The sequence below is a fragment of the Belonocnema kinseyi genome, chromosome 7 (genome assembly GCF_010883055.1).
Source record: "Belonocnema kinseyi isolate 2016_QV_RU_SX_M_011 chromosome 7, B_treatae_v1, whole genome shotgun sequence".
In the NCBI taxonomy this organism is placed as follows: domain Eukaryota; kingdom Metazoa; phylum Arthropoda; class Insecta; order Hymenoptera; family Cynipidae; genus Belonocnema; species Belonocnema kinseyi.
The window spans coordinates 68,858,004-68,874,973 of record NC_046663.1 but is presented as its reverse complement, the minus strand read 5'-3'; the positions used below and the strand labels follow the sequence as shown (position 1 = coordinate 68,874,973).

Sequence of the window (16,970 nt, the reverse complement as noted above, 5' to 3'; positions counted from 1 at the left end):
TTGTGAAAGGCTAAAATTTTCATGATCATTTTTAATTTTTTAAAAACTCCTAAATGTCTCTCTTAAAATTACTCAAATTTTTTCTACAAATGTTCATTTGTAAATTATTCATCAAAATTTAAAAATTTCACTTACAAATTAAGCATCTTTCAAATACCACAATTAAAATTGTAACGTTAAAAGTTTAAAGGCTCTTCGAAATTTTAACGATTCCAGGTTTTCTATGTCAAAAAATTCAGTTAAAGATTCTTTGCTTTTAAATATTTGGTTTCAATTTACTTGTCTTAAATAAAAATTCAAATATTGCTAAATATTCAATAATTAATCTTTGTTTTAATTTAAGATTTAAAATTGAATATAAACTTTCAGTCACACCTTCACATTTGTTTACTGACTAAGACTTTCAAATTGTAACCGTTTAGGTTTTAACGCTAAAATCTGAAAATTCTTAAATTTTGAACTGATTTAAAATCGTTTTGTCAAATCGTTTTTGTTAACGTTTTATTACTTAAAGTACAGATATATTAAAAAATAATAATTAATGTATTAAATAAAAATGTTTTTTATCCAAAATTTTCAACATCAAAGGCTTTTATTTTTTATTTGTTCAAGTCTTTAAGAAAGCATTTAAAAATTCTCTAAATTAAAAATGTAAGCTTAGAAATAATAGCAAAATTAAAAAACATAACAATTCAACTAATTATTTAAAAACTGTTGAAATCGAACGTGAACAGATTTTTCTTCTACAAATTTGTAAAATTCCCGGTCACATTTAAATAAAATAAATGTTTTAAAAGAAGGAAAACTCAAATTCAAGGTTCAAAGAAAAATGTAAGGAGATTTCCAGGTTTTTAAGGTCGCTGGATATCCTGAAGGAATTTTCAACCAGACAGTTGAACTTTCACCTAAAAAAGAAACATTATTGCCAGAAAAAGGAACAGTTAAATTTTTCGGATTTTCTTTAAATCAGATGAATTTTAAATCTGAAAATGTAAAAAAAGCCTGAATAATTTATGCACGGCCCCCTGTCAAAATAAAGAATTCCTTTTTTATATAGTAGCTTTATTTTTTTCTTTCAAATTTGAACTTTTTTGCTCTAATGTAAGGCTTTGCACTGAACTTACAAAAACTTAATAAGTTCACGATTGAGTTTAGCGGACTAGTTGCGTCTATACCATTTTGGCTGGCATTTTCTTACACATATTATTATTATTATTATTATTATTATTATTATTATTATTATCTTGTTGTAAGGGAAAAATACAGTAGTTTATTCTTCGAATAGAAAAAATATAACCGAAGGTATGTGCGATTTCTGGAGACTAGAGACATATTTTGGACATGGTCACACTGGATTGGTACTTTCATTGCTAAAGACTTATTGGTAACGATTTAGATTTAAGAAGGTACACAGTGTCATAAAATACTCAAGAGGAATGTAATTCGGCACATCTTGGCATGAGTCGTTTACGCGTATTAAACTGCTCCTAAAGAATTTTGTTCATCAACTTTCGATCATTTTATCGGCAACAATTTTACCGCTGTGCTTCTCCTCTTTTTTCGTCAACAATTGACCTTGAATGGATAACTTTCTTATGAGATACGTTCAATACAAATGCATATTCCTCTTACTTAAACTTTTTTTCCTTTTTTTTCAATGCTTTAAAGTATTCAGAATGAATATTTAAAATCAGTTTTTAAAAGTCGGAATCAAGATTTAGAATTTATATTCAGAAAGTCTCATGAAATTTATAATAGCTGAATAATTAAAAAAAAGACACGATGTTCAGTAAAAGTTATCGACTATAGTGAAATAGCAAATTTTACACTCACTGCCATAAGTAGCAAAATTAGAACTCTTGTGCGAGGATTTTTTTTTCTCTGTACTCTAGAGATCAATATGAACTATAAAGTTTTCAAGAAGCTAACTGGAGATTCTTAAATGCACGTAAATAACCAATTAAATGGCATTCAAAATGTGTTGCGCTGTCAATCACTTTCGAGAAAGTCGAAACACTTAGAAAACTTATCCTAGCGAGAGACAGATTCGTTAGACATAAAAGTGGCCTTTTATGTTTATGCGTAAACCTCCGAAGGAATTGTGTGAACGTTCTCTTACGCTGCATGGACCGACTAGAAAAGAAAATTTGACGAATGAAACATCAGTAGTCATTAAAACCAAAAAATGACACGATTTTGAACAAAATGCTAAGTTCTAAGTTCCAACTTTCAAGTTAAAAAAGTCAATAAATTTTCGAAGAACGTACTTTTGCGATGTCTACGCCAGTTAGATTTTTCACGAGCTCAGGAACACGGTTGACGATATTCAGTACTTCTTCTGTTAGCTTTTCCGCGCCGATGGTGCCATTGCCACTCGAAACCATTGTGATTTTCTTCGTCTGCGAAAGTGGAGCGGCTACTTCAGCGGCAACCTGCAATTAATCGTGGATTAAATAATATTCTGAGAAAATGTTGTTTACGCATTTTTAGCTATTTGATTCTGAACTCAGATTTTTCTTTTTTTTTTAATATTAAAAATTAAGTGGTATTGATATGCCCCTCTCTGAAAACGAATGATTCAATTCGTCAGATCGTTTGATTTTTTATAAAAGTCTACCTAAAATGTTTGTGAAATGATTTACGTCTTTTTGAAATCTTCTTAATCTATCCGAAATCTTGGCTCAATATTTGAAATCTTTGTAAAAAGTTTAAAACCTTCGGGAAATCATTGAAATCTTTGGAAATATTTGTGAAATTGTTGAAATCGTTGGGAAATAATTAATGTCTGTGAAATATTTTTAAACTATCCGAATTTTTTTCGAAAAATTAAAAACCTTTATAAGTCATTATAAATCATCATTATAAACCTTTATAAAATCATTGAAATCTTTTCAAAATATTAGAAATATTTGTTAAATATTGGATAATATTTGTGAAATTGTTTAAATCTTTTGCGAAATATAAAAAATCCTTGTAAAATCATTGAAATTATAGTGAAATCTTTGAAATACTTTTGAAACGTTTGTGAAATTATTGCAATTTTTGTGAAATCATGCATGCCTTTGTGAAATCTTTTAAATGTACCAAAATCTTTGTGTATTCTTTGGGAAAGATTTTAAATATTTGGAAATAGTTTTGAAATATTTGGGAATAATTGCGAAACCTTTAAAATTTTTGTGAAATTTTTGGAAAATCTTTGAAACATTGATAAAATATTACAAATATTTTTTAAACATATGCTATATTTTTAACATTTTAGAAATCTTTGGGAAATAATTGAAGTCTTTTTGAAATATTTTTAAGCAATCCGAATTTTTTGCGAAACATCTGAAATCTTTACAAGTCATTATAAATCATCATTATGAACCTTCATCAAATCATTGAAATCTTTTCAAAATATTAGAATTTTTTTTTAATACTGGATAATATTTGTGAAATTTTTTAAATCTTTTGCAAAATATTAGAAATCCTTGTAAAATCACTGAAATTATATTGAAATCTTTGAAATACTTTTGAAACGTTCGTGAAATCATTGAAATTTCTGTGAAATCTTGCATGTCTTTCTGAAATCTTTTGAATGCACCGACATCTTTGTGTACTCTTTACAAAAGATTTGAAATATTTGGTAATATTTGTAAAAATGATTGAAATATTTGAAATTTTTGGAAAACCATTCAAATATTTATCGAATATTTGAAATAGTTTTGAACTATTTGGAAGTAATTGCGAAACCTTTAAAATCTTTGGAAAATCATAGAAATATTTATAAAATATTCAAAATATTTTTTTTAAATTCGGTATATTTTAAAAAATTTTGAAATCTTTGGGAAAAAATTGAAGTCTTTGTAAAATCTTTTTAAACTCTTCGAATTTTTCGCGAAACATTAAAAATCTTTATAAGTCATTATTAATCATCATTATAAACCTTTATAAAGTCCTTGAAATCTTTTCAAAATATTAAAAATATTTTTTAAATATTTAATAATATTTGTGAAATTGTTTCAATCTTTTGCGAAATATTTGAAGCCTTTGTAAAATCATTGAAATTATAATGAAATCTTTGAACTACTTTTGAAACGTTAGTGAAATTATTGCAATTTTTGTGAAATCATTTATGACTTTGTGAAATTTTTCAATTGTATCTGAAATCTTTGTGTAATCTTTGCGAAATGTTTGGCAATATTTGTAAAAATGATTGAAATGGATGCCAAATATTTGCGAAATATTTGAAACCTTTTATATCTTTGGGAAATCTTTATGAAATCCTTGGAAACCTTTACGAAGAAACCTTTGAAATTTTGGAAATATTTAATAATATTTGTGAAATTATTCAAGTCTTTGGAAAATTATTGATGTTCTTGTAAAATCTTTCAAATCTATCAAAAATCTTTGCGAAATATTTTATAATATTTTTGAAATTATTGAAATCTTTTTAATTTATCCGAAATCTTTATGAAATATTTTAAATATTTGGGAATCACTTGAATCTTTATAAAATATTTTTAAAAATTGTCAATTGTTGACATCTTTGAAAAATGATTGAAGTCTGTGAAATCTTTAAAATCTATGCCAAATTTTTGCGAAATATTTGAAACCTTTTGTAGCTTTGGGAAATCATTGAAATCTTTGTGAAATCCTTGGAAACCTTTGCGAAGAAATCTTAAAAATTTTTGAAATATTTGTGAAATTATTGAAGTCTTTGGGAAATCTTACAAATATATCCAAAATCTTTGTGAATTATTTGAAATCTTTGGAAAATCTTTGATATCTTTGGAAAATCATTGAAATCTTTAGAAATTTTTGCGAATTTTTCGATAATATTTTTGAAATAATTGAAATCGTTGTGAAATCATTGAAATCTTTGTGCAGCCTTTGAAACCTATCGGACATTTTTATGAAATAATTGAGGTATTTGTGAAATATTTGTAATGTATCCGAAATCTTTATGAAATCATGGTGAATTCCTTGGAAAATAAATGAAGTCTTTTAAAAATCTTTTAAATGTATTCGAAATCTTTGCGAAGTATTTGAAAGCTGTGAAATTTTTAAAAATCTTTGCGAAATATTTGTGAAATTATTGAAATCTTAATGAAATTTTTGGCAATATGAATTTTATACATGTATTTATTATTAATTATTTATTTACTATTATTTATTTACAATTTGTATTCCGTATAATAATTATTTTTATTTAAAATCTTAGGAATTTAAAGCGTTGCATATTGAATGTAATATATTTTTTACGATAATTTTATTTAAAACTATGTATTCCCCTGATTAAATATCCTAAACTTATTGTTCAAATATTGTGAATATTCTTGAAAATTAAAATATTATTGGACGAGAAACACTAATATAACATAAAATTGAAAATCTTCCTCAAACTATAATGATTTTTGATATCGAATACCAACTCTTGTGTTTAAACAGTAACGTAAATCAAAATTTTAATATGTATTCTTTGAAATTTAATAATTTTCTTATTACAAATATCATAACATAGCCTAAAATTGTTAGAAATCTTAATGATGATTTTGGTTGAAAACTGTTCATTTCCGGTTAAAAAAAAAACCAAGACAGCCTAAATTTGTTAGAAACTTTAATTTTTCTTCGAAACTTAAGGATTTTATATTAAAATTCTTTTTAAAAAAATAATTTCCAGGAAAAGTATTAACATAAAATAAAACATGTCTATATTTCCAATTACTTATTAAATTCTTCAAAAGTTTTAATTTACCCACGTAAGAATATTTAAAAAGCACAAATGTTTCTCAATTTGCATAAGGTGTTCTATGATTTTTTCTTATTAATGATGTTCTAGGTGTACTGGCAATTTCAAAATTCCTTAATCTTTATGTTGATTTATAAAATTGACCAAAAAGGGTTCATTGAATGTTCTAAACAAATGCTTAGAAGTGAAACCTAATCTTTTAAAAATAAATGACGTCGTGATTGCTTATTAAAATGTAATTATTTGGAGATATATTTTTTTTCTTCCGCTTTAGGGAAAAGTCGTAATTTTCATTCAATTTTAATTTACAAAACCTCATTGTATTCCTGGAAAAGCTTGCTAAAATTCTGTTCGTCACGTTTTTATCAAATATTATTTAACAAATTGTTTAATTGAAAAAAATGACTAAAAAAATTGTACGTATTATTTCTAAATAAAATAATTTTTATAAAAGTGAGACATATAATCGTAAAGACCCTTTCACCGAACGGAATGAGCTTTTACAAATTAAAATTACAAATTTCGCCTGAGCGGACAAAACACAAATATGCAAATGACTACAATTAAATAAACAATTATGGCCTCAAATATTTTTTGCCAATTGTATAAACCAAGTTAAAGATTAAGTCATTTTTAAGTTCACTGTACACCTAAAACATCCTTAAAAGGGCTTATTTGTAGATTTAATTATAAAAATATCAAATTTAAGATATAAAAAACTTCAGGTAAAGCAAAGCCAGTCTAGTTTTCAACAATAATGATAGCGAAATTTTTTAGTTTCTTTAAACTACACCTAATTTCTTTATTAATGGCCGCAAGTTGCTTAGGATTCTTCAAGAATGGACGAAATTATCAAATTTAGGGATGATAGGGAATTTTTAGAAAAATGGAAGGAAAAGGAGAATAAGGGACTGACGTCCTCGTCTTCAGAAGTGTAGGCACAAACATAATCATACGTGCTAAATTTAAAAATCAAATCCTGAAAATAATTAATAATATTAAAGTTACCTTCGGTAGAATTTCAAGCATCATGTCAATCATAGCAGCACTCTTGTATTCGTTCATAGCAGATGCTTTCTTTGACATCTGTTCAGCTTCAGCTTTAGCCTTGGCATCAATGGCAAAAGCCTCAGCGTCACCTCGGATTTTTATTGCCTCAGCTTCAGCCTCTGCTTCCATTATTTGTCGAAGACGATTAGCTTCAGCCATTTTCTCTAACCTTTTTTTTTATCCAAAATAAACAAATTAGTCAAAGGCAATTTTATATTTAGAGGGATTTCCGATTGCTTTTGCAAATTCCTGAAAGATCACTCTTTAAAGTAAAAGCCTTCCTAAAAACTTTGAAATTTTTGGAAAATCTTTTGGAAAAATTTAAATCATTGTAAATAGTTTTGAAATATTTCTGAAATTTTGGTAAAATCATTCAAATCTTGCTGAAGTCTTCAAAATACTCTCAAAATTTTGGTAAAACCTTTTGAAAACTTTGAAATGTTTGTAAATAGTTTTTAAAGATTTTGGAATATTTTAAGTCTTTGTGAAATCTTTGAAATCCTCTTAATGTTTTAGAAATATGTTGGAACATTTTTAATCTTTGGGAAATTTATGAAAATTTTGTAAAATCTTTCTAAAATTCAATAATTTTGAAATCTTTACGAAATGTTTTAATGTTTGCGAAATCTTCTAAAACACTGTGAAATTATCAAAATCTTCGTAAAATTATTCTCAAATTTTATTAATCTGCTCAATAATTTTTTAATATTTTGGAAAATGTTAAGTCTTTACGAAATCTTCGAAATCTTTTGGAACATTTTTCATGTGTGTAATCTTTTGAAAACTTTGAAATCTTTCTAAAATTATTCAAACATTTTGTCACATCTTTTTAAATTTTGTTAAATTATTAAAATCCTCGTGAAATCTTTGAAATCCACTGAATAATTTTGAGATCTATTTTTTTTTTAAATTAAATCTTTGTGACATCTTCGAAATCTTTTGGCATACTTTTTATATTTGTGAGATCTTTCTAAACACGTTGAAATCTTTCTGAAATAATTCAAACTTTTTGTCAAATCTTTTAGAACTTGTGAAATTCTTTTAATCTTCGTGAAATCTTTTAAATAGTTATAAAATCTTTGAAATCATTTAGGAATCTTTTTAAATCTTTTGGAATATTTTTAAAATTTGTGAAATTATACAATCTCTCTGGAATCATTCCAAACTTTTTGTCAAATTTTTTAAAACTCTGTAAAATTATTCAAACATTCGTGAAATATTTTGAAATCTTTTGAATAATTTTAAAATATTTTGGAAAACGTTAAATCTTTACGAAATCGTCCAAATTTCTTGGAATATTTTTTATCATTGAAATCTTTTAAAAACTTTGAAATCTTTCTGAATTTATTCAAACCTTTTATCAAAACTTTCAAGAATTGAAAAAATTGAATTGAATTGAATTGAAAAAATCCTTTAAAACTTTGTGAAATTATTAAAACCTTCGTGAAATCTTTGAAATCCACAGAATAATTTAAAAATATATATAAAAAATGTTTAATCTTTGTGAAATCTTCGAAATCTTTTGGAATATTTTTTACCTTTGTAAAATCTTTGCAAAATCGTTGAAATCTTTCTGAAATAATTTAAATCTTTTAGAACTTGTGAAACCTTCTAAATAATTTTTAAATATTTTGGAAAATTTTTAATCTTTGCGATATTTTTCAAATCTTTTGGAATATTTTTAATATTTGTGAAATCTTTTGAAAAACTTGGTAAAATCATTGAAATTTTTCTGAAATCATTAAAACCTTTAAGAAAATCTTTTCAAACTTTGTGATAATATGTAAATCTTCGTAAAAACTTTTGAAATCCACTGAATAATTTTGAAATATTCTGAAGTTTTAAATCTTTGAAATATTTATACATTCTTTAAAACCCCCTTAAAATCTTTTGAAATATTCTGCCGAAATATTTGTAAAATCTTTTTAAAACTTTGAAATCAGTGTAAATAGTTTTATAATCTTCGCAATCATTCAAAAAAACTTTTTAAATCTTTCGAAATATTAAAAATATTTATGAAATTATTCAAGTCATCGAAATCTTCTGAATAATTTTTTAATATTTTGGAAAATTGTGAATCTTTGAAATCTTTGCGAAATCTTTGTGAAATCTTTTAAACATTTGTCAAATTTCTGAAACCTCCGTACAATCTTTTAAAATATTTGAAATTTTTCTGGAATCTTCGTAAAATCATTCAAATTTTTGTGATATCTTTAAGATCCTGGCGAAATTTTTGTAAAATCTTCTGAAAACTTTGAAATCATTGTAAATAGTTGTACAATCTTTGGAATTCTTCAGAAATCTCTCGAAATAGTTTTAAACTTTGACTCTGAAATTCTTCTGAAATTGGTTGCAATATTTAAAATCTGTGTAAACTATTTTGAAACCTTTGAGAAATTATTCAAATCTTTGTGAAACCATTCAAATAATTAGAGTCTTTTTAAATCGTAGAAATCCATGTGAAATATTTTAAATAAAAAATATTAAATTTCTTTTCGAATTTTCTGGAATTTTTCTGAAATCTTTGACATTTGGTGTACACTCAAAAGTCAAGTGTTCAACACCTCATTTTTTCCAAATATCAGAGTGGTGAAAAAATTACAATCTTTCCTGGGTAAAATAATAAAAAGTAAATAAAGACCTATATTTCTCAGCATCAGCAGGACGGCGAACAGTAGCATCCAATTCCTTCATACGACGCAACATTTCCTGTTCAGCAACAGCAATTTCCTGACTACGTTCTACAACTTTAACTTGCATTTGCTCTTCCATGATTCGTTGCTTAGTCTTCGCTGCTTGAAGCTCGTAAGCCATTTCAGCTTCTGCTTTCTATTTATTTATAAAAACCGTATTTTACAAACAAGATTCCAAGAATCTGAACCAGGTAAAAATAAAAACCTAAACAGTGTCTGTCAATCCATCAATATAGAAAATGAATTCTTACTTTGGTTTGAACCTCCACATCATAAGCAGCTTTCTTCAATTCAAAATCTCTCTGGGCTTTAGCAATTTCAGTATCATTAAGGAAGCGAGCTGCCATCCTTTGTTCTTCAGCAATCGCTTCTCGAATTTGGGCATCTCGGCGAGCTTCGGCTTCTCCGATCCTAGCATCTCTTTTCACCTCAGCTGTTCGGGCCATACCGAGGGCTTTTAAGTATCCCTAAAAGTGAAATATTCCTCGTAAAATGTGAGAATCGAATTTTACTTTTGGAAATATTAAGCCAACACCCAAGAGTTTTGTTAGGAAAGGATGTTGGGAATATTTTAAGGTGTATGCACTGTGTTTCAAGCTTCCACTTCCTTCTGGCCACTTGCTTTTTTAAGGTTCAAAATGGATCGGGATTTTTCATTAAAGTTAAGAACTCTAGAATTAAAATCAAAAATAGAAGTTTTCAAAAAGTTCAGGCCTCACTTTTCCTATGGGATAAAATATAGAAACCAAAGGCTACTTTTTGTCATGCTCATAGGGTACTTTTTCGCGCTCAAAGGGTATCAAATTGAGGATAAATTCAATAAACTTCAAAAGAATTCAAATAAATTGGAAAAAATGTTAGAAATAAAAAAAATCCATTGATTTACGCATAATTTGGCCCTGCTATTTCTAATTAAAAAAGTGACTAATGACTAAAAAAAAAATTCAAAATAATTCAAATGAATTCGAAAAAATTTTTTAAATCTGGAAGATTCCATTGACTTCAATAAAATTTGAGTGCATTTAGAGGAATTAAAGGTAAGCGAGAAGAATTAAATGAAATTGATAAAAATTCAAGGTTAATTAAAAAAAATCAAATGAATTAAAAACAATTTTAAAATATGAAAAGACTTCTTTCAAATCAGTAACATTGAAATAAGCTTAGAAAAATTCAAGGGAATTCAAAAGAATTTAATTAAATTCCTAATTAAAGATGAATACCAAAAGATAATTTCAAATCTTCGAAACCTTACTACTTCTAACCTAAAAAGTGACAAATGACTACAAAAACATTTTTAAAAATTCGAATGAATTGGAAAGAGTTTTAAAAATCGAAAAAACTCCGTTGATTTCAGTAAAATCTGAGTGAATTTATAAGAATTAAAGGCAAGCGAGAAGAATTCAATGGAATTCATAAATACTAAAGGTAAATTTCAAAAAATTCAAATGAATTGAAAATAATTTTAAAATATAGAAAATCTTCATTAAATTCAGTAACTTTCAAGTGAGCTTAGAAAAATTCAAGGGAATTCAAAAGAGTTTGATAACATTCCTAAAACTACAAAAAAATCAAAAAAATTCAAATGAATTGGAAAACAAATTTTAATCAAGGAAAATTCCATGACTTTCAGTAATTTTTGAGTTAATTTAGAGGAATTACAGGTAAGCGAGAACAATTAAATAAAATTCATAAAAATTCAAGATTAATTCCAAGAAAATAACTTCAAATCTCTTCAAATCCTTGAAACCCTACTCATTATACGCAAAAAAGTGAGTAATCAGTATAAAAGAATCCAAAAGAATTCAAATGAATTGGAAAAAAGAAATTTTAATGGACAAAATTCCATTGATCTCAGTAAAATTTAAGTTTGAGATGAGTTTAGAAAAAATAAAAGGGTCAATCCATTGGATTGAGTAAAATTGAATGAGTTGAAGAATTCCGGGTGAATTCCAAATGAATTGCATAAATTTTAACATCTTAAAAATTCAATTTAAAAATTTTTTTAAATTTAAAAATGCCTTGGAATCTTTTAAAATACCCTAAAATATTTCTAATTCCATGAAATCCCTTGAAACTATTCAAAAAATATAAAATTGATGGTAATCTTTGTAAAATTTCTAAAATATATTTTAAAACCTTGGATATCATTTGGAATTAAATTCAACTGATCCTCAGGATCAATTTAATAAAAACTTTTAAAAATTCAGAATAAATTAATTGAATTAAGTGTAACTGATTAAATTTAAAAGATTCAAATAAATAAAAAATATTCGTAATAATTCTAAATAGTTTAAAAGAATTCAAGATAAATTTATAAAAATTCAGGGTGAATTTCAAAAATTAATGTACAAACTCTTCAAATCTTTGAAAGAGCACTTCTCTTGACATTTTTTTTATATCTAGTAAAATATTATTTAATCACCGTGAAATTCTAAATATGAATTTTGGTGGTTTACTAAAAGCTTGGAAAATTTATTTTAAAAATACTTTGAGATCTTTGAAGCCCCTTTAAAATCATTAAAACCCTCGGAAAACTTATAGAATCCCGTGAAATCTTTTTAAATATCTTAAAAGCGCATAGGTCGTGTAAACTCGTTCCATAACTTCCGAAATTATAGAAAAATTCTTTAGCTTAAAATATTTCAAACGCTTTGAAATCCTTTTTAATGAATGAAATTTCTAAGAATTTTTTTTTAATTCCTTAAAATATTTAAAATTAAAAGCTCTTATAGATTCCTTCAAAGTTTTAAAAGTCCCTTCAAATTATTGAAATCTATAAGAAATTTATCGTAATCATTAAAAATACCCTAAAATATTTCAAAAGAATTCAAGACAATTCAGAAAAAAGTATAATTCTAAATTAAATAGTAATGAATCCATGAGTCATTTTGTTGGAAGAAAGATTAGAGATCTCCCATAAACTAAGTTACCAATTTTTGACCATGTGGCGAATAAAAAAACTTCAGTAATAAAGCAATAATTAAAATAAAAAAGTTATTTTTAGAGCAAGTATTGGAATATGCCTAATTGAATTTTATTTGACAGTTAGTCCGGGTATTATTGGACTTTCAAGATAAAGTCACGAAGTTTCTACAAAAAACAGTTGAATTATCAAATAAAAAATATAACATTTGGATAAAAAAGTTAATTTTATAAAAAAAAAAAAAACGATTTTCCAACAAAATATAAGAATTCTCGACCCAAAAATTTAATTTTCAATTAAACTAATTTAATTTTAAACAAAAAAATGAGTTTTTTTACAAAATCGTTCAACCTTGACCACAAGTTGAATTTTTATTAAAAAAAAAAACAAAAATGGAATAGGTAAACCAAATTAATTTTGCAATCAATACAAAAATGAATTTTCAACAAAACAGTTCAATTTGAATTTTTAACTATAATTTTGAATCGTCAACCAAAAAATGCATTTTTAAGAAAGTAGTTCAACTTTAAACCCCAGCTGTTATTGATAAAAAAAAGATGAATTTTTAAACAAAAAAAATGCATTTTCTACAGAAAAAACGAATTTTAAACATACTTCAAGAATTCTGAACCAAAACATTGAAGTTTCAACTGCAAATATGAATTTTTAAACAAAAGGATTAATTTACTACCAAAAAAAGACGAAATTTTAATCAAAATCACGAATACTAAACCAAAAAGTTGAATTTTCAAATAAAAAGAAAGAATTTTTTAACAAATAGATGAATTTACTTCCAAAGAAGACGAATGTTTAATAAAATTCGAGAATTCTCGATCAGAAGGTTAAAGTTTCAACTACAAAATATGAATTTTTAAACAAAAACATTAATTTACTACCCAAAAAGACAAATTTTTAACAAAATTAGAGAATTCCAAATCAAACAGTTGAATTTTCAACTAAAAAGAAAGAATTTTTAAACAAATAGATGAATTTATTACCAAATTTTGAAAATAGTTAAATAATTTTAAAATACAGTATTTTATACAAATTTTCTTCTCAAAAAAAACTGTTTTAGCCATAGAAACGTTTAATTTTAAACTTAAAAATAGCAGAGTTTTTACCAAATGTTTTTTTCTGAAAAAGTGAGCTCTTATTTATTAAGATTTATCCATTTTTCAAAAATTGGTATGAAGTGATATTTAAGAGAAATTCAGTCATGAAATACATTGATAAAATACACTTTGTAAGTTACATTTTTTTCTAAATAAAAATGTTTGTTTTTTAATTACATTATCAGTAATATTGTTCTGATTCTAAAAATAATAGAAATCGTATATTTTTCAGAGATGTGATTATTGGTACAAGACGTTCCTTAATGAAAATTTAACACAAATTGATTAACACTGAGAATAAATATTAAAAGTGATTATTAATTATATTTACTTTGTTTGTGAAAATAGGTGTATTATGAGTTAAACTTTAATCGTCAAAATATTCTCGCATATTTAACCTTACCTATAAATGTTACTGGTGCGATCAATTATTTTCAATTTTTCTTCCAAAAGAATTATTTTCTTTTTCGGTCAAGAATTGCTAGCCATTTATGTATGAATTATTAGGTTACTTTGAAATAACCGTCAAAGTGCATACACGCTAAAACGGTAAAGTGCATCGTGGGTGCTCAATACCCCAGAGTATTTAATCATGTATTGTTTAACCCCTATTGAATATTTTGCACAATAAAATCATGCGATATATTTTAAGGTATCTTTTATAAGGTACAGTTGATTTTATAGCCATTTATCTATTTTAAGTTCGTTAAAGAAATTATTGAAAAAAATTGAAAAAATTGTTTATTTCTTCAAAATTGATAACTCACGCAATTTTAATTATTTTTAACTGAAAATGTATGACTATACTTTGGAAATAGTGTACTTTCATACAAAAAATATTGCAACATGGGGGCTTTCAAAAAAGATATTTATTTGCACCCCACGATTTTGTTACCTCCACTTTACTTACAGTTAGTGTCTCCAACTAAAGCTAGATGGCGACACTTACTCAATTTTTTCGAATTAAGTATGGTCTATAAGAGTTTGAAAATTTATTGGGGTATCAGATACCCACAATGCACTTAAATGGTTAAATGAAGAATTAAGAATTAACCTCTTAAGTACGTTACATTAAATGTAGTTTTTTTTAATTCGCGTTATCTGGTAGTACGATAAGTGGGAGGGTACTGTATAGGGACCGGTCTGTGAGGCCTGAAAGGTGCTCTGTGCCTTAATTCACACAGTGAGATCTTTTTTCTAATCTAACAACCATTATAAATTCAACAGGTAAGCATCCATAAACAATCAAATACAATTTTAACTAATAAAATATGTAATAAGAAAAGTATTTCAACAACAGTCAGACCCGTGTATCAACAGGTGCAATAAAAGTGTCTGGCAACAAAAAAAAGTAGAACCGTTTCAAAAAATTCTTCATTGTAAAACGTCCTGTTTTACAGTCTAGAGCCATTTCTTTCCCGCAAATAGGAGGTGTATCATAGCTTTGGAAGTAGGCACTTCTATTGAAAAATAAAATAATTGAACGTACCTTCGAACCCTGTAAGTAGCAAAACAAACTAATTGTATAATCGTACAAAAATGTGTGTTGTATGATAAAATAAATGGATGCAATCGGCCCGGTAGAATTTTGAATAGACTTACGATTCTCAAAAAAAAAAAAAAACATTCTCGAATATGCTGATCTAGAATCTGGACATAAACACTAATTTCTATTCCATTACGAAAATTTTGGATTCCAATTACTATGCAGGCGATCAATTTATAATAAAATAAAATTAAGAAACCTACTTCCTCGTCTCGAATATCTTTCAGTGTATACGAAACCACTGTAATTCCCATATTTACAAGATCGCTGCTTGCCACCTCAAAGACCTCTTTACTGAATTTCTTGCGGTCCTTGTAAATTTCCTACGAAAAAAGCAGAGGAAAATTTGAAAACTTGAAAAAAAATAGTTCTTCGCGAATATAAATCATGGTCTATTATTTTAAAAATTAAAAATTTATAATCAACGATTGTATTCCAAAAAATAATACCTCCACAGTCATGCTTCCCATTATTGCCCTTTGGTGTCCCTCTAAAGTGACCAATGCTATATTGTGAATCTCGTCTTGCGATTTTCCTAAAAATTGTTCACACGCTGTTGAAAGCATTTCTTCATTTTGTCCTTGAATCTTCACCTGTTTAAACATTTATTTTTTTACAATTTAAAAATAAACCATCAGGGCGTCTACTCAAATCCTGGAAAAGACTCCTGACATTTCAGGGGTTTCCAGGTATAATTTTTCGTAGTCCAGAGCCACTCAAATATTATAAATAAATATTGTAAATAATTTTTTTCAGTTTCTAGGGATTTAATTAACATGTTTAATTTAGAAAGATTTGACAAATTATATTCAAAGATATTCTTAAATATTGTAGCTTCATCGATTAATCAAATAATTAAATAATACTAGAAACGCAATAATTAATTTCTGAAATTTATCTAACTTGAATAATAACTCAAACAAATTTTATTTTATCTTCTTATACTTAAAATTCAGTGCATACTTCAGTCAAATTAACGTGAGTACAATATTAGATTAAAGTCAATTGAACTCGTCTCAAATTCCCAACTTTTGAAGTAAAAAGATTCCATTTTCAACAAGATAGATGAATTCTAAATAATATAGTTGATTTTTTAACTAAAAAAGATCAATTTTCAGCCAAGAATTTGAATTTTGAACTAAAAAATATCAGTTTTCAACCAAAAATGGTTTAGTTAAATTTCTAGTTAAAAAAATTAATTTTCCACCAAAAAATATTTCAACCAAGGGTATGCATTTTCCACTAAAATGATAAATCTTCATTCGGAATATATAATTTTAAACCCAAAAGATGAATTTTTAACAAAAAAGGTTATCTTTCAATATAAAACAAAATAAATTTTCAACTAAAATTATGAATATTTAACTGAAATACTTGAGTTTTCAACAAAAACGAGCAATTTTCTAACAAGGAGATTGTATTTCAACAACTTATAAGATAAATTTTTATCTGGAATAGTTGAATTTGAAACAAAAAATGGTAGTTTCATTTTAACAATTTTTACCAATTTTCAAACGTTCAGGAAGATTAATTATCAACAAAGAATGAAACAAAATTTTAAGTTTAAAAAGAATTTCAACCAAACTGATAAATTTTCAACTAAAATGATGAACCTTTAATCCATTAACGACCAAAGCTATCAATTTTATAACATGAGTTTGAGCGCAAAATTTATGGGTATAAAAAAACAAGAAATAGATCAAAAGTACTGTTCCTTATGTTTTTGGGTGAGCTAAATTCGAATCCGTGGTCAAAATTCAAATATTTTGACTTCAAAATTAAATATGGCGGTTTTTGTATACAAAAAAAGTGAAAAATGTTTTTTTTTTATAATTTTTTTTTCAGGCATAAAACGCGTTAATATCTTAAAATTTCTTCAACCATCGGTGCACCAAGATTCTTAAACATTAACAGA

At 25.9% G+C, this 16,970-nt stretch overlaps 1 protein-coding gene across 3 annotated transcripts in view; it reads right to left on the bottom strand.

Annotated features, from left to right (window-relative positions):
* Positions 1 to 1,206: 1,206 nt before the first annotated feature.
* Positions 1,207 to 16,970, bottom strand: part of LOC117176303 (flotillin-1) — a 21,719-nt gene continuing 5,955 nt past the window's right edge. For 2 of the 3 annotated variants that reach the window (XM_033366505.1, XM_033366504.1), the window contains 8 exons: positions 15,505 to 15,648; positions 15,259 to 15,378; positions 14,999 to 15,007; positions 9,726 to 9,941; positions 9,423 to 9,610; positions 6,740 to 6,950; positions 2,268 to 2,432; positions 1,207 to 2,133 (listed from right to left, as the gene is read on the bottom strand). In XM_033366505.1, coding sequence (XP_033222396.1) covers positions 2,116 to 2,133; positions 2,268 to 2,432; positions 6,740 to 6,950; positions 9,423 to 9,610; positions 9,726 to 9,941; positions 14,999 to 15,007; positions 15,259 to 15,378; positions 15,505 to 15,648 — 1,071 coding nt within the window. In that variant the 3' untranslated portion in view covers positions 1,207 to 2,115. The remainder of the gene's footprint in view (positions 2,134 to 2,267; positions 2,433 to 6,739; positions 6,951 to 9,422; positions 9,611 to 9,725; positions 9,942 to 14,998; positions 15,008 to 15,258; positions 15,379 to 15,504; positions 15,649 to 16,970) is intronic. The other variant, XM_033366506.1, reaches the window with a different exon arrangement.